Genomic DNA, 22,877 nt, shown 5'->3' on the forward strand with positions numbered 1-22,877 from the left:
ATTGCGTTGTAAAGTTTGATGCTTATGAAAATCACAGTTTATGTAAAGCTTGCATTTTGAGCATTACTTGTTGGAAATATTTTTTTTGGTAATATATGGGTTATGGACTTGTTCTCGAATTATTACAAATTATTTATTATAACAGGTGTGGTTTTGTGCGTTTGATGCCGGTTGGCCGGTATTTATAGAGGTGTAAACGCAGGTTGAATATGCATATTAATTAGTTCTTAATATATCGATGATCGACCAGGTGTATTATTTTGCTATTATCGTTTTTTTTAAACCCGTCAGGTGTAATAAAGGCTCTCTAGTTATAATAAAAAAAAATTCAAAGAGACCCCATATCTAAGATATTAGGTCTTAGTTTGTAAAAAATAATAAAAAAAATAACAAAGAGACCCCTTATCTATATATGAGGTCTTAACTGCTTTAATAAACAAAAATAAAAATATTCAAAGAGACCTCCTATCCTACTTATGGGGTCTGAACCATTTAAAAAACAGATCTCCCATCTCTAATAAGGGGTCTCTTTCCCTTCTAAATTATTTTCACCAGCTTTTACATAAGAGACCCTCTTTCTTACGTGGGGGGTCTCTAGATTTTAACAAACAGACCCCCTCTCGATGAGGGGGTCTCTTTATCAAAGAGACCTGTGAGATAGAGACCCCTTGAAAGGAGATCTCTTCAGCCATTTTGGAAGGGTCTCTTTGCCCTTTTTTGTAGTAGTGAGTGTTTATACCAATGAAGGAAACCTGGAAAATGGAACAACTTGCTAAAGCCTACATTAAGAATGTTGTGAGGTTACATGGAGTTCCTAAGGATATCGTATCAGATAGGGATTCAAGGTTTCTTTTGAATTTCTGGAAAAGTGTGCAGAAGAGCTTTGGTACGACATTGAAAATGAGTACAACCTTCCACCCAGCCACGGATGGACAAACTGAAAGGACTATCCAAACCCTGGAGGACATGCTTCGGGCATGCGTTATTGATTTCCACGGAAGTTGGGAAGATATCCTGGATTTGATTGAGTTTTCATATAACAATAGCTATCATGCTAGCATTGGAATGACACCATTTGAGGCTTTGTATGGACGAAAGTGTAGAAGTCCACTTTGCTGGAACGATATTAGTGAAACCGTAGTGTTGGGACCTCAAATGATAGAGGACACCATGAACCAAATCCGAACCATTCAATCAAAGATTCAAGCGGCGCAGGATCGCCAAAAGAGTTATGCAGACTTGAAACGTAGGGATGAAGAGTTCAACATAGGTGATAAAGTGTTTCTCAAAGTGTCACCAATGAAAGGTGTCATGAGATTTGGAAAGAAAGGGAAGTTAAGCCCTAAGTACATAGGCCCATATGAGATCTTAGAAAGAATCGGAAAGGTAGCCTATAGACTAGCCTTGCCTATGGACTTGCATAGAGTGCATAATGTGTTCCACATATTCCAGTTAAGGAAATATATCCCGGATAAATCGCATGTGTTGCAACCTTTGAGGAAAGACCTGTCAAAATCCTTGATAGCAAAGTGCGTAGTACGCGTACTAAAGATGTGAAAATTGTCAAAGTGTTGTGGTCTAATCAAGAATCAGAGGAAGCCACTTGGGAAGCGGAGGACGAAATGAGAAAGGAATATCCCGAGCTTTTTCCCGAGGTTAGTTGAGTTACGGGGTCGTAACTCGTGTCTTTTAAGGGGGGTAGAGTGCGGTAGAATTTCGCGCTTTTTACCTTGTTTTCCCCTATTTTATGCTCAATTTAGTGCTTTCTATTGAATTTGCACTTATTATTGTCCTGTTTAATCATGTAAAGAGTACAACAACTTAAAATTTTTGTAAATGAACGTATTGAAAGTCTCAGAAAGTCTCAAGTTTTGAGTTGAATTTTGATTTCCGAACCCAAGTTTCGGGACGAAACTTCTTTTAAGGAGGGTAGACTGTAATACCTCGTATTTTTATAATATTTATAAGTATATTTTACTATATTTATAAAGCATTTTACGATTTATTAACATTTAAATAATATTTAAATGCATTTTATTTAATGTATTTTAATTAATTAGAATATTTATTATTTTAATTAATTACGAAACGAATTTAATTCTTGAGTCGGGAAATTAAATGAGTTGCAAATGATTTTTAAAGCTTCGGGTTTTAAATAAAAAGTCCAATTCGTTTTACTAAACGAGCCCAATCAATAAAGTTTAATTTAAATCCTAAGCTAGCCCAAATCATTTATTTCCTAAGCCCAACTCAAATCTCCTAAGCCTAGCCCATCAAGGGATTAGGGAGCCTATAAATAGACTCCCCCATCATTAAATGAGCCCCTAAAATTCATAAACCCTCTTTTCTCTCTTTCTTGCCCAACACTCCTCTTTCTCTCTCCCTTTGCTCGTCCGGCCCTCGTCCCGCACACGAGTGCCCGCTGCTGCTCGTGCCCCTTGCACGGCACAGCGCCCATCCCCCATTGTGCGCGTGTGTTGTTGTTGTGTGGTGCTGCCGTTGCTGCCTTCCCTCACCCAGCCGCACGCCCACACTCCCTCTCTCTCTCTCGCCCTCGCGCCCACACTCCCTCACTCCCTTCGCCCGCGCCAGCGCGCTGCTCCCCTCTCGCCAGCACTGCTGCGCGCCCCTGCTGCCCGTTCCTCTTCGTCGCTTCACACACGCCCACGAGTGGTGCGTTGTGTGTTGACGTTGTTGCTTGTTCGTTCGTTGTTCAATCTTTTTCGCCCAATCACATTAATTCGTGGTTGTTCCGTGCTATAGGCCAGATTGGTATAATTCTCTTCTTCCTTACCTATTCTATTTAAATTCCGTATTTTAAATTATTATATTAATATTGTATTGAGTAATTAAAATGCTGGTAACCGGTTATGAATACCGTGGTTTGAGGATTTGCGTGTTGTGATTCATTAGGCTTGTTTTAATTATTAAAGGATGAATTTTCAGATTTGTTTATTGAATAAAGCATTGATTTTTATGATAATAAACTAGTGTTATTGGGATTTTCAAGTTAGGGTTTTAACCTAGACCTAATGAGTCAATTGATTAGCATAATTAGGTGATGATTTTAATTATGGTAATCAATTCACTAGTAGAAAAAACCCTTATTGCAGCGGGCTTTTAGACCCCTGTTGCAGCGTACATCGTATGCTGCAACTGGGGGGCCTGCAACAAGTCTGAACTTGTTGCAGCGTACATGTTCGCTGCAAAAAGTGATTTGTTGCAGCGGGCTTTTAGATGTACGCTGCAACAAGTGCCAAAAAATTGGCAAAATTTTGGACTTGTTGCAGCGTACATATAAAAGCCCGCTGCAACAGACCCAACTTTTTGCAGCGTACATTTATTTGTACGCTGCAACAAGTCTGAATTACTCAATTTTTTGCAGCGTACATTTATTTGTACGCTGCAACAAGTCTGAATTTTTGCGAAATTTTTTTCCCTTGTTGCAGCGTACAACATATATGTACGCTGCAAAAAAGCACTTTTGGCGGGAAAATTCTAATTTTGTTTAGGGATACCTAGAGTGCCTTGCACCAAATATAGAAACCTGTCAAAACAATAATAGAATAACGCAACCTGTATAACAAATATAAAAACAACAACTGGAGTTTTGTATATATCCCAAAACCAAAAGTGCACATACCGATACATTTAAATACATTTACGTTCCAATTTCAACGTACGCATACATTTTAACATAAAAGATTGTTCTATAACATCTAAACCAACACGATCAAGCGCCATCAGGTCAATAATAAATACTTGGTGGTAAAAAACTTCGCCCATTGCTCACGAACCACATCAATTTCCTCACTAGCATAAGGCGCAGTCCTCGGAGTATAGACCTTACAAAAACAAAAAATTGATGGAGCATATATTAGATCGATTAAATGCAAATGAAATGTCACATTTTAACATTCAAGCAACTAATGACAATGTATTAATAGTCTAGAATACGAATCAATTAGTTACTTAATTACCTCATCTAGCCGGCCTTCATAGTCATGTTGTAACGTGACTATCTCTAACATGAACTTCATAACGTAATAGCCACACTCAGTTCCGCCGATTTGTTGAGCACACTGATTAAGAAACATAATACTTTATCTTGCAAGGCCAATAATTAATAAAAACAAAGCAAAAAGCTAATTAAGAAACATGTTATACCTCTATATGAATGGGTTTACACGACTTAAAACTCGTTTTATTCGGACAATGCCCACCATTGCACTTGTACACTTGGTATGCCCTAGAAAATTAACGAAACATGGGTACTCATGAATATGATTTTGGCTTAGGTTTCTTAAAGACTAATGTAATTTGTAAGCAAAAGAACTTACAAACTCAAGATTCCCCATGCATAATCTGTTCGACGTGGATCTCTAGCAGAATCGAAAATATATACATAACCTCTACGTAGGTCCATCACGTATAAATTCCAATGATTTCTGTATAATTTATAAATGATATATTAAATATTTAATAACAATAATAATTAATATTTTATATGAAACTTATATAATATAACACACTTACTCTTGATTATATGGGATTAAAAACCAATTAGTTAGGTTAGGATTACCCATCTTCTCCTTTTCAATTTCAGCTTGGAAAATGTTTTTCAAATACATTGTTGGCGCTCCAGGGTCGGCCTTGATTCTAGTGCTTGACATAATCTCGGGACAAATGAACGAAATCCGAGACATTTCAAATGATTTGGCATGATCGTGCAATAAACACCTACAAAATAAACAAGATTACACTATTAAGATCGATAAAGAGAAAAAACTTCAAAGAAATAATAGTTTTATTAACAACAATAAAACATTTAATTACAATATGTAGACTTGGATCGCTGAAATGTTTAAGCACGCCCCGCGAAGGAACTCTCCTATATCAGACGCAGTTATGTATGTTTCTTGATCAAAATCCGAGTGCCAAACTGAGGCCGCCAATGGGATGGTAGTATTATCATATATATCATCAGGCGCCGAAGTCATGATAAACTGCAAGTATTTGCATGACGGGCCAAGACCTTGAATTGCATCGTGTACAAGTCCCGCTTTCTTGCTTTTGGTGGTTGATTCTTGTGTTTTACGATCACAACTACCCACGACCTCTAAGTTGGACTTAGGCTTAGAATTCGACTTCTTTGGATGCGAAAATTCCTATAACAATAGTCAATTAACATTAGTCATATAATAAGAATCAAATGAGTCATTAGGTTCTTTAGTTCAAATTTGGGAGCGAAAATGTCATTTTAGCTCAATATATGACCTATAACGACCCAACGAGCCATAAATGTGCATAAATAGGTTCTAATGAGTTTTAGAAACTTAAAACTATGCATATTAGTCGTGTAATAAGAATCAAATGAGTCCTTAGGTTCTTTAGTTCAAAGTTGGGAGCGAAAATGTCATTTTAGGTCTATATATGACCTATAACGACCCAACGAGCCATAAATGTGCATAATTAGGTTCGAATGAGTTTTAGAAACTTAAAACTATGCATATTAGTCATGTAATAGGATTAAAATGAGTGTTTAGGTTCTTTAGTTCAAAGTTGGGAGCGGAAATGTCATTTTAGCTCTATATATGACATATAACGAACCAACGAGCCATAAATGTGCATGAATAGGTTCGAATGAGTTTTAGAAACTTAAAACTATGCATATTAGTCATGTAATAAGAATAAAATGAGTCATTAGGTTCTTTAGTTCAAATTTGGGAGCGAAAATGTCATTTTAGCTCAATATATGACCTATAACGACCCAACGAGCCATAAATGTGCATAAATAGGTTGGAATGAGTTTTAGAAACTTAAAACTATGCATATTAGTCATGTAATAGGATTAAAATGAGTGTTTAGGTTCTTTAGTTCAAAGTTGGGAGCGAAAATGTCATTTTAGCTCTATATATGACCTTTAACGACCCAACGAGCCTTAAATGTGCATAAATAGGTTGGAATGAGTTTTAGAAACTTAAAACTATGAATATTAGTCATGTAATAGGATTAAAATGAGTGTTTAGGTTCTTTAGTTCAAAGTTGGGAGCGGAAATGTCATTTTAGCTCTATATATGACCTTTAACGACCCAACGAGCCTTAAATGTGCATAAATAGGTTCGAATGAGTTTTAGAAACTTAAAACTATGCATATTAGTCATGTAATAAGAATCAAATGAGTCCTTAGGTTCTTTAGTTCAAATTTGGGAGCGAAAATGTCATTTTAGCTCAATATATGACCTATAACGACCCAACGAGCCTTAAATGTGCATAAATAGGTTCGAATGAGTTTTAGAAACTTAAAACTATGCATATTAGTCGTGTAATAAGAATCAAATGAGTCCTTAGGTTCTTTAGTTCAAAGTTGGGAGCGAAAATGTCATTTTAGGTTAATATATGACCTATAACGACCCAACGAGCCTTAAATGTGCATAATTAGGTTCGAATGAGTTTTAGAAACTTAAAACTATGCATATTAGTCGTGTAATAAGAATCAAATGAGTCCTTAGGTTCTTTAGTTCAAAGTTGGGAGCGAAAATGTCATTTTAGGTTCGAATGAGTTTTAGAGGGTTTACCTTGGATGGTAAGTCTGTTGTCTTCTTTTGGGCCGCTAACACCGTTGTCTTTTTCTTGGAGCTACCATCCCTCTCTTTAGAAACATTAGACTTGGACTTCTTTTTAGGAGGTGAAATACAATTCTTTAAAATTCAACAAAAACAAGAGTAGGTAAGATGTCGAATGTGCTTGCGTGAACATATACATTCTAAACAATAAAACATATATACCTCGCCGTCTTCGAAAATCACTAAGTGTATGGGCCATTGCACAAAACTACCCAGAGCACCGCCTAAGTTAGTGAAACCATCTCCCGTAGGTACCGGAAGAATATCATCAACATGTCCGTCGTAAACAAAATCAACTTGGACTTTATAGTGACCAGGCTTCATCGATGTAAAATGTTGGGGCAATGCACCATCTGAGGGTTGTACCATACCATCCGCCACGACAATGTTGTTGCCTGAAACTTTCTCCTCAAGGGCAAGACGACATGGAGTCCTTTCCTTCATAAACAAAGGTTTCAATGCAACTTTGTAAGTGATACAGATTATTATGTAAATGTCAACTAAAAACATAAAAGGATCAAGCAACTATGTTAAAAAAGAGTGACTACGTCGTACCTTTAGCTCGCGTGGTTGCGGCACTAAGATGTGACGAGTGGTTCTTGTAGCACTAACATCAAGGTCAACTCTGGCAGAATCATTTAAGTGGAGGTCATCAGGTATCGGGGTAGAAATGGAACATAGGCTTAGCGACTTTAACACCTTTTGACGGACCACGGCCTTTAATGGTCTTTGTAATCGTACTAACATCTTGTGATTCGTCACGCGTTGTGGGAGTCTTGCCACCTTCTGATTCATGCCTAACAACAATTTGGTTTTCATTCATCGTACCTATGTTGTTCCTGCATCAAGTAAAACATACAGAAGAGTGGTTACAAAATGTGCGCGCAGCAGCAAATCAGTGCTCTAGCATACAGAAGGATATCAGATCAGTGCAGATATCACAGATCAGATCAGCACTGATCAGTGCAGATCAGATCAGCACTGATCTGCACTGATCAGATCAGCACAGATCAGCACAGATCAGTGCTGATCAGATCTGCACTGATCAGTGCTGATCTGATCTGTGATATCTGCACTGATCTGTTCTGCACTGATCTGATCTGCACTGATCAGTGCAGATCAGATCAGCACAGATCAGTGCTGATCAGATCAGCACAGATCAGTGCAGAACAGATCAGCACAGATCAGTGCAGAACAGATCAGCACAGATCAGTGCTGATCTGATCTGCACAGATCAGTGCAGAACAGATCAGCACAGATCAGTGCAGAACAGATCAGCACAGATCAGTGCTGATCTGATCTGCACTGATCTGTGCTGACCTGATCTGCAATGTTCCCCCCTTGTTGATTTTTTTCGAATTATAACAATATGACTGTTGCATCTGCAGCTTGAGACAGGTAGTCAGGTAAGTCCATTTTTTTAAAGTGAAACCATAGAGGAACAATTGACACTATTTTAACCAAATATTTGGTTAATAAAATTTCATCAAGGATTTGCAGATGCTAGTTTTATGGCAGTCAGAAGAGATAAATCAAGGTCAATTTTGAAACAACAGCAACTAACAGTACCACTCCCCACCAATTTTAAGTCTCTAGTTTGTGCAAAGGGGATCATGCAAAAGAGATGGCACTAATTGAAGAATGAACGAGAAATTTAAGTGTAAATATGTCAAAGCTCAACATAATGGAAAATCAATAAGAACAGCATAGAGAGAAAGAAATTTAGGGGCTGTTTGGTTCCCCAGACTTCCCCCTGGACTTGGATTCCCCCAAATTTCTATCAGTCTCTCATTGGTCAATGACTCAATGGTCACCACCATCATCCCAAATCAATCCACCCCACCCCACCATCACCTCACCACCACTATCACCGTCACCTCACTAGTCACCACTAAAGCAACTCTCACTTCCACCCACCATGGATACATCACCAGAAAAACCAACCTTCACATCCCTTCCTTGATCCATTTCACCCCTTTTCCCTCTTTTTATTCCTCTCCGCTTTTTGTTAGGGACCAAAACATCGCTTTACAATGTAATTGAACAATTGATAGAATACTAAGTTGACACATGCTCCGGCCTTCAAAGAATCAAATCATATCAAAGAATTTGAACTCTATAGCAGCAACAAGCCAACAAGCATGAAAAATTATATATGTGGAATGCACTGATCTGTGCAGATCTGATCAGCATAGATCAGTGCTGATCAGATCAGCACTGATCTGTGCTGATCTGTTCTGCACTGATCTGTGCTGATCTGATCTGCACAAATCAGTGCAGATCAGATCAGCACTGATCTGTGCTGATCTGTTCTGCACTGATCAGATCTGCAGAACAGATCAGCACAGATCAGTGCTGATCTGATCTGCACTGATCTGTGCAGATCAGATCAGCACAGATCAGTGCAGAACAGATCAACACAGATCAGTGCTACCCTCATCTGATCTGCATTGATCTGTGCTGATCTGATCTGCAATGTTCTTTGTCATTCTTGGTGTGTTTGTTGAGGCAATATGAGAATGCAGGGCAGCTAACTCATTCTATAAACAAGTTCTATTAATCTAGTATAGTACGGAGTAGTATGTAAGTTAGATCGTAAAATGAAATTATGTAATTGAGTTTCACTTAAACTCAAGCAACAATGATTAAGAAACTTAATGAGGAAATCTGACAATCTCACTTCTCTTATATCATGAAATCATATACTCATATGAGATAAGTCTAGAAAACACCACTTATGCTAAAATGAGGCATTTTCGCTCCCAGCTATGAACTAACGAACATAAGGACTCATTTTAACCTTTTAAATGATTAATATGATTAATTTTAACTTTCCAAGACTCGATCCGATCTATTTATTCACATTAGAGACTTGTTTGGTCGTTGTGGTTCATATTTATGATAAAATGAGGCATTTTTGCTCCCAACTATGAACTAAAGAACCTAAGAACTCATTTTTAGGCTAATATGACACTTTCGCTCCCAACTTTGAACTAACAAACCTAAACACTCATTTTAATCCTTTTAAATGATTAATATGATTAGTTTTAACTTTCCTAGACTCAATCCAATCAATTTATGCCATTTGAGACTTGTTTGGTCGTTATGGTTCATATTTATGCTAAAATAAGACATTTTCGCTCCCAACTTTGAACTAACAAACCTAAACACTCATTTTAATCCTATTACATGACTAATATGCATAGTTTTAAGTTTCTAAAACTCATTCCAACCTATTTATGCACATTTAAGGCTCGTTGGGTCGTTATAGGTCATATATAGAGCTAAAATGACATTTCCGCTCCCAACTTTGAACTAAAGAACCTAAACACTCATTTTAATCCTATTACATGACTAATATGCATAGTTTTAAGTTTCTAAAACTCATTCCAACCTATTTATGCACATTTAAGGCTCGTTGGGTCGTTATAGGTCATATATAGAGCTAAAATGACATTTCCGCTCCCAACTTTGAACTAAAGAACCTAAACACTCATTTTAATCCTATTACATGACTAATATGCATAGTTTTAAGTTTCTAAAACTCATTCCAACCTATTTATGCACATTTAAGGCTCGTTGGGTCGTTAAAGGTCATATATAGAGCTAAAATGACATTTCCGCTCCCAACTTTGAACTAAAGAACCTAACACTCATTTTAATCCTATTACATGACTAATATGCATAGTTTTAAGTTTCTAAAACTCATTCCAACCTATTTATGCACATTTAAGGCTCGTTGGGTCGTTATAGGTCATATATAGAGCTAAAATGACATTTCCGCTCCCAACTTTGAACTAAAGAACCTAAACACTCATTTTAATCCTATTACATGACTAATATGCATAGTTTTAAGTTTCTAAAACTCATTCCAACCTATTTATGCACATTTAAGGCTCGTTGGGTCGTTAAAGGTCATATATAGAGCTAAAATGACATTTCCGCTCCCAACTTTGAACTAAAGAACCTAAACACTCATTTTAATCCTATTACATGACTAATATGCATAGTTTTAAGTTTCTAAAACTCATTCCAACCTATTTATGCACATTTAAGGCTCGTTGGGTCGTTAAAGGTCATATATAGAGCTAAAATGACATTTTCGCTCCCAACTTTGAACTAAAGAACCTAAACACTCATTTTAATCCTATTACATGACTAATATGCATAGTTTTAAGTTTCTAAAACTCATTCCAACCTATTTATGCACATTTAAGGCTCGTTGGGTCGTTAAAGGTCATATATAGAGCTAAAATGACATTTTCGCTCCCAACTTTGAACTAAAGAACCTAAACACTCATTTTAATCCTATTACATGACTAATATGCATAGTTTTAAGTTTCTAAAACTCATTCCAACCTATTTATGCACATTTATGGCTCGTTGGGTCGTTATAGGTCATATATAGAGCTAAAATGACATTTCCGCTCCCAACTTTGAACTAAAGAACCTAAACACTCATTTTAATCCTATTACATGACTAATATGCATAGTTTTAAGTTTCTAAAACTCATTCCAACCTATTTATGCACATTTAAGGCTCGTTGGGTCGTTAAAGGTCATATATAGAGCTAAAATGACATTTCCGCTCCCAACTTTGAACTAAAGAACCTAAACACTCATTTTAATCCTATTACATGACTAATATGCATAGTTTTAAGTTTCTAAAACTCATTCCAACCTATTTATGCACATTTAAGGCTCGTTGGGTCGTTAAAGGTCATATATAGAGCTAAAATGACATTTTCGCTCCCAACTTTGAACTAAAGAACCTAAACACTCATTTTAATCCTATTACATGACTAATATGCATAGTTTTAAGTTTCTAAAACTCATTCCAACCTATTTATGCACATTTAAGGCTCGTTGGGTCGTTATAGGTCATATATAGAGCTAAAATGACATTTCCGCTCCCAACTTTGAACTAAAGAACCTAAACACTCATTTTAATCCTATTACATGACTAATATGCATAGTTTTAAGTTTCTAAAACTCATTCCAACCTATTTATGCACATTTAAGGCTCGTTGGGTCGTTAAAGGTCATATATAGAGCTAAAATGACATTTCCGCTCCCAACTTTGAACTAAAGAACCTAAACACTCATTTTAATCCTATTACATGACTAATATGCATAGTTTTAAGTTTCTAAAACTCATTCCAACCTATTTATGCACATTTAAGGCTCGTTGGGTCGTTAAAGGTCATATATAGAGCTAAAATGACATTTTCGCTCCCAACTTTGAACTAAAGAACCTAAACACTCATTTTAATCCTATTACATGACTAATATGCATAGTTTTAAGTTTCTAAAACTCATTCCAACCTATTTATGCACATTTATGGCTCGTTGGGTCGTTATAGGTCATATATAGAGCTAAAATGACATTTTCGCTCCCAACTTTGAACTAAAGAACCTAATGACTCATTTTATTCTTATTACATGACTAATATGCATAGTTTTAAGTTTCTAAAACTCATTCGAACCTATTCATGCACATTTATGGCTCGTTGGGTCGTTATATGTCATATATAGAGCTAAAATGACATTTCCGCTCCCAACTTTGAACTAAAGAACCTAAACACTCATTTTAATCCTTTTAAATGATTAATATGATTAGTTTTAACTTACCTAGACTCAATCCAATCAATTTATGCCATTTGAGACTTGTTTGGTAGTTATGGTTCATATTTATGCTAATTTAGTCAACTAAGATCAATTTAGGTCAATTTATTCAACTAAGGTCAATTTAAGCCCGCTCGTTTTGATTTAGGTCATTCTAGCTCAAGATTAGGAGACATGTTAATTAGCGCAACACTAGGAGAAAACGCACAACTCACCAAAAGTAAATACGTGCTTTATTTTCCGATTCTGAGAACTTCTGAAAAGACACAAATCACCGAAAGCTTCTGAAAATTTCTGACTCGGGGATCTCAAGTCATCTGCGCAGAAAGTTAGAAAACTTTGGTCAGGAACAAAAGTAAGATGTGGAAGTACAGTAAGAATTAAAGAAAGCTAGAAAAGTATAATCATGAACACAATGGAAGTATAAAATAAGAATTAAAGATGTGGAAGTACAAACTACACCTTCCTAAATGCTAGAAAAGATACATTTAATCTGATATTCAGTTAGCTAGAATTACCTATTCCCAGAAGCCAACTCATCTTATTCATTTACGGTTTACAACCCAAATTCCTTCCCTATGATCTGTACGCATATGATTAGTATTATTTGCATCTTCCTCCTCCGGTAACGGTTGAACAGCCGTTGGTAACAGGGGTGTTTCATCGTACTTGTCATACTCATCTTCATCCACAACATCATCAATACCCAGAATATTTCTCTTGCCTTGGGCAACTGCACGCCATATAGGATCAACATTGTCTACCACATAGAAAATTTGCTTAGCTTGTGATGCTAGAATGAATGGCTCGTCACTATCACTTAATCGATCAAAGTTAACCAATGTTAAACCAGGAAAAATTTCATCTTGTTTCACCCCATTATGGTTGTTGGCCCACTTGCACCGGAATACAGGGATCGTAAATTTGTTGTAATCAAGCTCCCATATTTCTTCGATAACACCATAATATGATTGTGTCGCATCAACCGGTCTTCTATCCTTGGCGCTTGCATAGACCCTAGATGCTGCAACATGCTTCACTCCACTATTCTGCACCACACTCTTTTCATCTTGTCTTCTAGTGTAGAATGTGAACCCATTGATATCATACCCTTCATAAGACAGAACACATAGTCGAGGACCTCGAGCTAACCACTGGACCATTTCAGAAACATCTAGATTTTTTTTCATTTCCTCGGCTACTTCCTTCTTAAACCAATCAACAAATGTGCGATTATGTTCTTGCATCAACGCTCTTTCCTTCAACTTAGGATTCTTTTGTTGCAATTCTAGCAAATGCTTATCTATGTAAGGATTGACCTCGGTAAGATGCTGCAACACACAAAGATGTGCCTTATTCTTCCTTTCAGATGGAGGCGAGATCACATTTTTACCAATTACCCCATGCCCTTCAAGCCTCCCTGCATGACGAGATTTTGGAAGACCTATTTGCTCAAGCCTTGTTAAGAATTCAGCTACATATTGAGATATCTCTTCCTCAAGGACTCCCCGAATGATACTACCCTCCGGCCTTGCCCGATTCTTTGTTTTGTCCTTTAAATGCCCAAAAAATCTCTCAAAAGGATACATCCATCTTAAGAACACCGGACCACATAACTTGATTTCTCGAACTAAATGGACAATTAAGTGCACCATAATATCAAAGAAAGATGGTGGAAAGTACATTTCAAATCGACACAAAGTTTCAACAATATCATTGTGCAAAGAATCTAATTTCTCCGGATCAATCACTTTAGCACATATAGAATTGAAAAACACACAAAGTTTTGTTATAACATGTCTCACGTGTTTCGGCAATATCCCACGAAGTGCAATTGGCAAAAACACATTAATCATTACATGGCAATCATGAGACTTCATACCAACCAACCTAAGGTCCGAGAGAGATACTAGGCGCTTTACATTCGACGAATATCCCGAGGGAACCTTAATTCCATGTAAGCACTCACAAAACTGCTTCTTCTCCTTTCTTGACATTGTGTAACACGCTGGAGGCAGATAAGTCTTAGTACCACCCGCACCAGATTTTTCAACAGGCCACAAATCTGGTCGAATATTCCTCTTTTTCATATCTTTCCGCACATTCTCATTGTCCTTAGTCTTTCCAGGCATGTTTAGCAAAGTCCCAATGATAGCATCGCACACATTTTTCTCAATGTGCATTACATCGAGACAATGCCTAACCGACAAATCTCTCCAGTAGGGAAGATCCCATAATGGAGATACTTTCTTCCACAAAACACCCTTTTTAGACTTGGACTTGTAGCACTTGCCGTATTTGGTTTCAACATTTTTTATTCGTTCATAAACCTGTGATCCTGTCAAAGGCGTACGAGCTACTCTTTCCTCGGTGAACCCATTGAATTCTTTCTTCTTCTTACGATAAGGGTGATATCGACTGAGGTGCTTCCTGAAATCTGGGTAAACATTTTTCTTGAAATTATGCAACCATGTGGGCTTCATGTCCTCTTCACATATAGGGCATGCTTGTTCTCCTTTGGTTTTGTATCCAGACAAGTTTCCATATGCCGGAAAATCATTTATGGTACAAAAAACCATAGCTCGCAATGTAAAGCTTGAATTGGTGTGTGCATCGAACATTGAAACACCTTAATTCCACAATAATTTCAAATCATCTATGAGTGGAGCCAGGTACACATCTATGTCATTTCCAGGTTGCTTAGGCCCCGAGATGAGGAGTGATAACATGATATGCTTCCGCTTCATACACAGCCATGGAGGAAGATTATAAATTGCTAGAAGAACCGGCCATGTGCTATGTTGACTGCTTAGAGTTCCATATGGATTCACACCATCTGCACATAAAGCAAGCCTTAGATTTCTAACCTCCTTACCAAATTCAGGATATTTCTTATCAATATTTCTCCATTGAACAGAATCTGCAGGATGTCGAAGGAGTCCATCTTTCTTCCTCACTTCCGCATGCCACCTTAAGTTTTTTGCTTGTTTCTTCAATGAAAACATACGCTCAAACCTAGGTATGATTGGAAGATACCACAAAGACTTTGCAGGCGGGCCCCTCTTAGCTGAATTTGCCCCTTTGCGTTTGTAACGAGATGCGCCGCATGTTGGACACTCATCCAAATGTTCATGCTCTTTTCTGTAAAGGATACAATCATTTGGGCAAGCATCTATCTTGTCGACCTCTAAGCCTAAGGGACACATCAATTTCCTGGCATAATAGGTAGAGGTGGGGATATCATTCCCTTCCGGCAAAAATTCACCTACCCACTCCAATAAGGTGTCAAAGTGTTCATCTCTCCAACCACCTTTACATTTGAGGTTGTAAAGTATTGACACACATTCCAACTTGCTGAATTTTGTACAACCGGGATACAATGGAGTTTCAGCAGCCTTTGATACTTGTTCGAACATCTGAGGTCGTTCGTCCAAGTGATCTTTCAGCCCATCCATCATCTCATTTATTTCATCATCTTCTTCCTCATCATCATCCGTCTCATTATTCTCATAAATATCATCATCACTCTCATTACTCTGAACATCAAATTCATGGACACTAGAACTTGGACGATCAGGTATTGTTTCACCATGCCAAAATCAAACATGGTAATCTTGCTTAAACCCACGGCGAAATAAATGATCCTCAATTTCATCAATGTCACCTAACCGCTTGATATTGTTACAATCACGGCAGGGACAATAGATTTTTTCGGCTTTTGTACTCCGTTGGTGTGCTAAAGCACATCTAATGAACTCTGCGACCCCACTCAAGTATTCTGCCGTAGTATGGTCACCATACATCCAACGACGACTCATTACTAATAACAACAACAAAAGGTTCCACACATAAACACATATATTAAGAAGTCACAAAATCATTAAGAAGTTCCGCAAATCTTTGGTTACATCATTTAAGTTTATCAATGCTTCACTGAAGTGATATTAGAAGTCCAAAAACAGTCCTAATAAGTAAAACGGAATGGATACTTAAGCATAGAATACTAATGTACACGTTTTATTATTACACTTACTATACTTATCCAAATTTTATTTATCGTAAAAATGATATGCACTTACTGTACTATTGATTTCAACTTTCAAAAGAGGAAAAGAGAAATTTTATGAAGATAATTAGATATATCAATACCTTATGCAATTGTTGAAATTCGAACAAGCACGATGATAGATTATGCTGGCAGTACGATCATCTCCCCTCTCTTCAACCATATGCGTATCTACCCATCTTCACAATTAACTGCAAATAAAAGAAATAATTGAAAAACAGCCAAAAAAATCAAAATAAAAACGAAAATCAAAACGAAAATCAAAACGAAAATCAAAACGAAAATCAAAACGAAAATCAAACGAAAATAGTTCGAGGGCCAAATTCAGATATTTCTCATAGAATGCATGTAACAGGAAATTAACTATCTACCACATCACCACGTAGCAATCACATTATTCAAGTTATTGGCATTAACGCAGCATTCAAGTGCGGAACTAAGTGCTTACGTAACCTCGGGGAAGGAAGAAGGGTAATGCCAGAATAAAATCCTGTAACCTGGGCTATAAGAAGCCTTTCATATATGCTGATAGGCTTCAGTCGGCAAAAATGTGGTGTTATTTATCCTTTAAACCTATTGGAATCAGATATCTCTTTTGCCTAATAATGGAGGAGGTTGAAAAATACTGTAGGAACTTCCTTTACTCCAAACAAGGCTCTAGTATTCCAGGATTTAAAAGCTATCCTAAAGTGGCAGGTGGCCGGAATGTCGCACCCACAAAGCAGCAGCCAATAAGCTGATAAAAAGTGGGGCTCAGAAGATAGCAGACTTACAGTTAAAAATAATCTTTAATTGCTGAGATTTGACGAGTTCAGTTGGTAATGGGCACGATGTTCTGCATCACACTACTTATTTCTTTCAAGTTTATATATGATGTTTGTGTGGCTCGTATGCTAAAGTTTCTTAGAGGAAGGTTTTGAGAGGTACAAGAGCTAGTTCATGCGCATATGTGAGAGCCTTGAAAATGTTCAACTCTTCTTTTTCAGTGTAAATACTAAATAGTCTAAATCAGTGTGGACAAAGGCCAGTGATTTCCTGAAGGTCTTGGGTTTACAACGACCACTTAATGGTTTTGACTCACAACTGACTTGAGGTAAACTTGAGTCAAGCAGCCATCCCATATCGTCTGTACACAAAGGTTTGAGATCTTAAAACAGAATTTTAACCCAGATGGTTGGATAACAGAGATTATTTTGTAAGGTCCTGCAAATGAAGAGTTCCCCTTCCCAACTCTACCAAGAAGACGGGTGAATACTGATGTTTTTGAAGGGCCTGATACTACTGATCTAAGTGATGTATTCAACACTTTGAGCATACTTGGAAATTAAAAAAATTTAAAAAAAAAAAGGTAATCCAAAAGCCTCTTGGAAATCAGCAAAATAACATCCAAACAACAGTCTGAAGGGGTGAGTAGCAGTCAGCAACAGCCTTAGGCCATTCCCCATTACTTGTTATGAGCAAGCTTAAATAGTGGCTGTGTGCTTTTTAAAGAAATAGATCTATACTCGGAAACATAGCAATCCTCATTTACTTCGTTGGGTCGTTAAGTTTCAAAAACGAAAATCAAAACGAAAATCAAAAACGAAAATCAAAAACAATAATCAAAACGAAAATCAAAAACTAAAATTGAACCCTAATCTGAAAACGAAAATAAAAAACGAAAATATAAATTGAACACACCATACCACCGGAACCACGACGCCGAGCAACCACCGGAACCACGACGCGACGGGGAGATGCTGAACCACGGAACCAAGACAGCGACGCAGGGCTGAACCACGGAACCACGGAACCAAGACAGCGACGCAGGGCTGAACCACGACGCGACGGGGAGATGAGCAACCAACGGAACCAAGACAGCGACGCAGGGCTGAGCAACTCTTGGGTTCGACGGCGACGCGAGCTGAGTTCGACGACGACCTTGGATATTTGTTTAAGGGAAAAGGCTTGGAGCTATAGCAGAGAAGGAACAGAGATTGAGCGCGGTTTGTACGTTGCAACTAGGAAAGTAAAAATTTTAATTTGAAACGCGGACTTGTTGCAGCGGGCATTAACATGTACGCTGCAATAACTACGGGTTGTTGCTGCGGGCTTTTATTTTGTACGCTGCAACAAACGCATTTGTTGCGAACAACCAAAATGTACGCTGCGATAACCCTTTAAAGGGTTTGACCCGCGTTGACCGACTGGTTGTTGAAGCGTATTTATACTTGTACGCTGCAACAAGGGGGCTGCAACAGGGGTTTTTTCTACTAGTTATTATATTTTCAGATTTGAATAAAGGTTTAAAGTGTTGATTTTTATTGATTTTAAAGGCGGAAAAAGTATGTTTTCGTACTAGGGATTGATTTTGCAAATTGAGACGTTTTTATTATTGAAAAACGATTGAATTCTAAAGCCTAAAGGAGGTTTTAAATTTTATAAAGTTGTCGGAAATTTAATGAACATGGAAATAATTTAAGTTTCATTATTTTGATGATAGGAGGTGATTTCTAGTTGAGTGCTCGTTATTGCAAAGTGGCCCCTACGCTTAAGTATTCAAGGTACGTACAAGTCTAGGACGACCACACCTTTTGTCAATGACATTACATGATTGTTGATGATGTGAATTACATTATGTGGGATCATGTTTATTTTGGTGAACAAGCGGGTGATTTGTGATGTTGGATTTATTTGATTAATTGTTGAACAAGCATGTTGGAATTATTATGAGTATGGATTTCATTGTCAATCATGTTGTTCAATATTTATGCATGTATGGTTTATTTCACATGCAAGGGATGGATTATTTATTTGTATGCTATTGTACGGGATGTCTAGCATACTTTGAGCCAATTATTCGTACTTCGTTGTACTATTTATTTTACCACATGTGAAGGGTTAGCTCACGTAAGCCACCGCACATGTAGGGTTCAGTTGGAAATATTATGTATGAAATGAATTAGGATTTGTCGTGCAAGGGAACAACCCTCATGTTAATGTGCATGATGTGGAGTCTCACCTTGGTGAGGAGGAACATGGTAGTAATATCACAAGTGTCTTGCCTTGTTGATCACAAGTCCTAAAGCATTTAAAATAAGATTGTTTTGGTTGTTGTCTATTAATTGTATGTGTGCATGTTGGTGAGTCTTGAGTTCGCCTTTAATAAAATATTAATAAACGTAAAGTGCAACCAGAACAAGCTTCAAAACTCTTGGAACGTATATACCTTGAGTATGAACAATGGGGGGAGTCTTGCCGGAAAGCTCGTACTCCTACTAATGATTCAAGACGTTGTTTCATTTATATTATGCGCAGGAATTCCGTCGGTATGGCCCGACACTCGGTATGGCCCGATTTTATTATTATATATTTGGTGTATGGTTGGCTCCCATCACCTTTTCCCTTTGTGGATTATTCTTTTGGGCCGTTCGAAGCTTATTCTAATTAAATTGTGAGTCAAGAGTCGAGTGAGGTGTCGAGTCTTGTATTCATGATTGGTTGTTAATTATTATATGGCTATTGCATGTTGATTAGTACTTGGTGAGTGATGCATGTTTTTGTTTCATTTCACTCTATTCTTGTAAGTACTCAGCTTTTGCTGACTACGTGCTTTGTGTGTTTTGGTCATGGCCTTTGCTTTAATGACCCTATGATGATCTATCATTTGCACTTGCATTGATGTGGAGTAGAATAATATAGCAGGTTGGTAGATCGGAATCATGTGGCTTGGGATGATCAAGAGAGTTGCATGTTTTCGTATTTTTAACTATTAAATAATACTTTAATTATGTTGAAATGTTTGAAACTATTTATGTTTTGGGTTTTGGGCCATTATGCTTCCAAATTGTAGGAGGCCTCGACATTTCATTAATGATGTTTTTTTTAAAGTTAGTTGACATTAAATTCCGCTGCGTAATTCTGGTACTAGCCTTAACCGTTATCACGGTTGCGGTAATACTTTAGTAATTCCTTTATTTTAAGTTGGAAAATGGTTTTATAAAAGCAAGGAATTATTAGGGTGTTACATATCGTATAATCCACATCTAGCCATTGACCTCAAAATGTATCAATTGATAAATTGATCTGACTATACAAGTAAAATCAGTCAGCAATTCATCTAGTAGAGCGCTTATAAAGTTGGACGAATATGTTGTCTTATGATGTGTGATTTTTTGCAAAGTAAAATTGGCAAGAGAAAAAGGGAGGCATTTAAAATTTTTGCTGAAGTTGGTAAGTAATATGAATCCTCTACCCTCTGCTATCCAATTATGAAGACATTGATTCTTGCTTACTTAAAACAGGAAATAGATGACAAGCGATTTTCGCGTCGTTATACGAATACCACCTAATCAAACAATATTTATAAGAACACCTAACTAACCAACTATATTGATTATAGTGGCAAGTTCGGGATCGTCCCAAGAGAACGGTGAGAATGAGTCTAACAAAGTCAAGCTAGCTTAGAATAGGAATGTGAATTTGATAATAGAAACTAACTGTAATCCCCCGTAATTTTATTATATTTTATTTATATATTTTAACGTATATTTAATATATTTAAATGTAATTTACGAATTTTAGAAATGAATATGTAATTAAAATATAATTATGTTATTACATTTTGAATATTTTAATGATTTATGAAATCAAAATTGATTTTGAATTTTACGTTAAAACGAATTCGGATTTTGAAATCACGTTCTATTGAAATTAGAAAGCAAATCCTAACCATTTCGGATTCAGCAACCTAAATTCTACTCCTAGCCCAATTGGGCAAAGCCCAAACCAACAAAACCCAAAAACCATACTCCCTTCTCTTTTCCTCATTCACGTAAAAAAAAAAAACAAACCAAACCCTCCTCTCTCTTCCCTCCATACTCACGTGAAACAAAAAAAGAAAGAAAAGAGGAAACCCTCCTCTCTCGTCCTCTCTCCCTCCACGCCGTCGCCGAGCCGCCCAACACTCCTCAGCCACCGGCGACCTCACCGGTAATCCTCTTCTTTTTTCGTCTTCCCTCTTTCCTTTCTTCCTCTGTTTTCGGTCCTTCCCTCCCCCTCGTTTTTTCGTACTTCCCTTAATGCCTTGCGTGTTCACAGCCCCGCTCGCGCAGCAGCCACCGCACGCACGCCGCCGTGCCCAGCCCCTCGTCGTGAGCCACCACCTACCAGCCGGCCGAACCTCTCTCCTCTTTGGTTCTTGGTTATTTCTTAAACCCTAAGTAACTAATTATTTTAAATTAATTATAATTGTTAATTTAAATTATGTTCTTGATATTAAATTCATAATTTTTATGGTTTGAACATGATTTTCAGATGTTGGTTGAGTTTATAAACGAATTAATTTCAAGTTTTGGTTGATTGAATTATAAGTTAGGGCTTATTATGATTTATTAATTTGAATTATGTTTCTTGAATTAAAGTGATGATTTTTGTAATTTAAATTATAAATTTCAGATTATGCAAATTATATAATAAAGTTATTAATTTTCAGATTATCAAATTACTTTGAAATATGAATTTTGATTGTTTAAAGTATGAAATTCAAGGTTTTTATGATTTTTAATCATGATAGGTTGAGTATGAATTATTGAATTGGTTGTTTTGAGATACTAGGAACGTAGATTGACCTTGGTGAAGCTTTTAAATGAATTTATATTGCTGAAAATTTAAAGTACGATGTTTGCAAAAAGTTTTCAACGAATTTCAATCACTAGTTCAATAATTATGATGCTAGGAAATCAAATGTTTAAGTTTTGATATTGGGGAAAGTTCTAAATATGTTTAGGATGCATTTAGAATGCTTTATTATGGTTGCCAATGATTAGAAATTGATTGGGATTACTTGTTGGATTGTTTAGGCGGAGAATTCTCTTTAGGCCACTTTTGAAAGTGTTAAAGTGGACTATCAGTTTGTTTACACAAGGTACGTACATACCTGCGTGCTTGGAATGTGTGCTAATTGTTGAAACCATGTTGAATTTGTTGTTGAACTTGGTTATGTTGATATTATTGTTGAACTTGGTGATGTTGATATTAAGGACGAACTTGGTTATATGGAATGTGCATGTTTAATACTGTTGGACAAACTTATTGAACTTATTTTGCACTATGAGAACTGTAACATGTTAGTATAGATGATTGATACAAACATGTTGGTTGGGAACACTAGATTATTCTATATGATTGGTTTGGATCGATTGGTTGTTGTTCCCTTTCTATCTTTTCACTACTTTATAAGGGCGGTGGACCTTGTTTAGTAAGTTGAAACTTTATGCCCATATGCAGGGTTGCTCATGGTTAAAGGAAAGGTTAGATAAATTGGAATGAGTCTTGATTGATGCTTTTATGATCACATACTTAATTCCAAGATAAAAACAGTTGTGAACAAATGTGAATTGTATGTCTTATGTGATTGTTGAGTCATAACGGAATCTCAATTTGTAAATCATGTAAAGTGAAACTGAGTAGCAATAGCTTTAGACTGTGCACGTCTAAAGTGACGGACAAACAGGAGTTGGGGTTCATGGTGGTAGCCCATGGCCTTTTCTGGGACCGGATTGATCACCGTGTCCTATTTT

The 22,877-nt window shown here is 36.9% G+C and overlaps 1 protein-coding gene and 1 long non-coding RNA gene across 2 annotated transcripts; both read right to left on the bottom strand.

Moving 5' to 3' along the window:
* Window positions 1-3,597: 3,597 nt before the first annotated feature.
* LOC130466949 (uncharacterized) lies at window positions 3,598-5,161 on the bottom strand. Its single transcript, XM_056835488.1, has 6 exons — window positions 4,837-5,161; window positions 4,537-4,740; window positions 4,341-4,448; window positions 4,168-4,249; window positions 3,981-4,082; window positions 3,598-3,845 (listed from the first exon to the last, which is right to left on the bottom strand). Exons 1-6 carry the CDS (start codon window positions 4,998-5,000, stop codon window positions 3,744-3,746), a joined length of 762 nt encoding a protein of 253 aa, XP_056691466.1. The 5' UTR covers window positions 5,001-5,161; the 3' UTR covers window positions 3,598-3,743.
* A 2,151-nt stretch (window positions 5,162-7,312) lies between these two features.
* LOC130466950 (uncharacterized) lies at window positions 7,313-12,813 on the bottom strand. Its single transcript, XR_008927109.1, has 3 exons — window positions 12,770-12,813; window positions 12,467-12,568; window positions 7,313-7,465 (listed from the first exon to the last, which is right to left on the bottom strand). It is a non-coding gene; the product is annotated as an uncharacterized lncRNA (long non-coding RNA).
* Between the last annotated feature and the right edge of the window lie 10,064 nt (window positions 12,814-22,877).

This window comes from Spinacia oleracea, chromosome 2, assembly GCF_020520425.1.
Source record: "Spinacia oleracea cultivar Varoflay chromosome 2, BTI_SOV_V1, whole genome shotgun sequence".
Classification (NCBI taxonomy): Eukaryota; Viridiplantae; Streptophyta; class Magnoliopsida; order Caryophyllales; family Amaranthaceae; genus Spinacia; species Spinacia oleracea.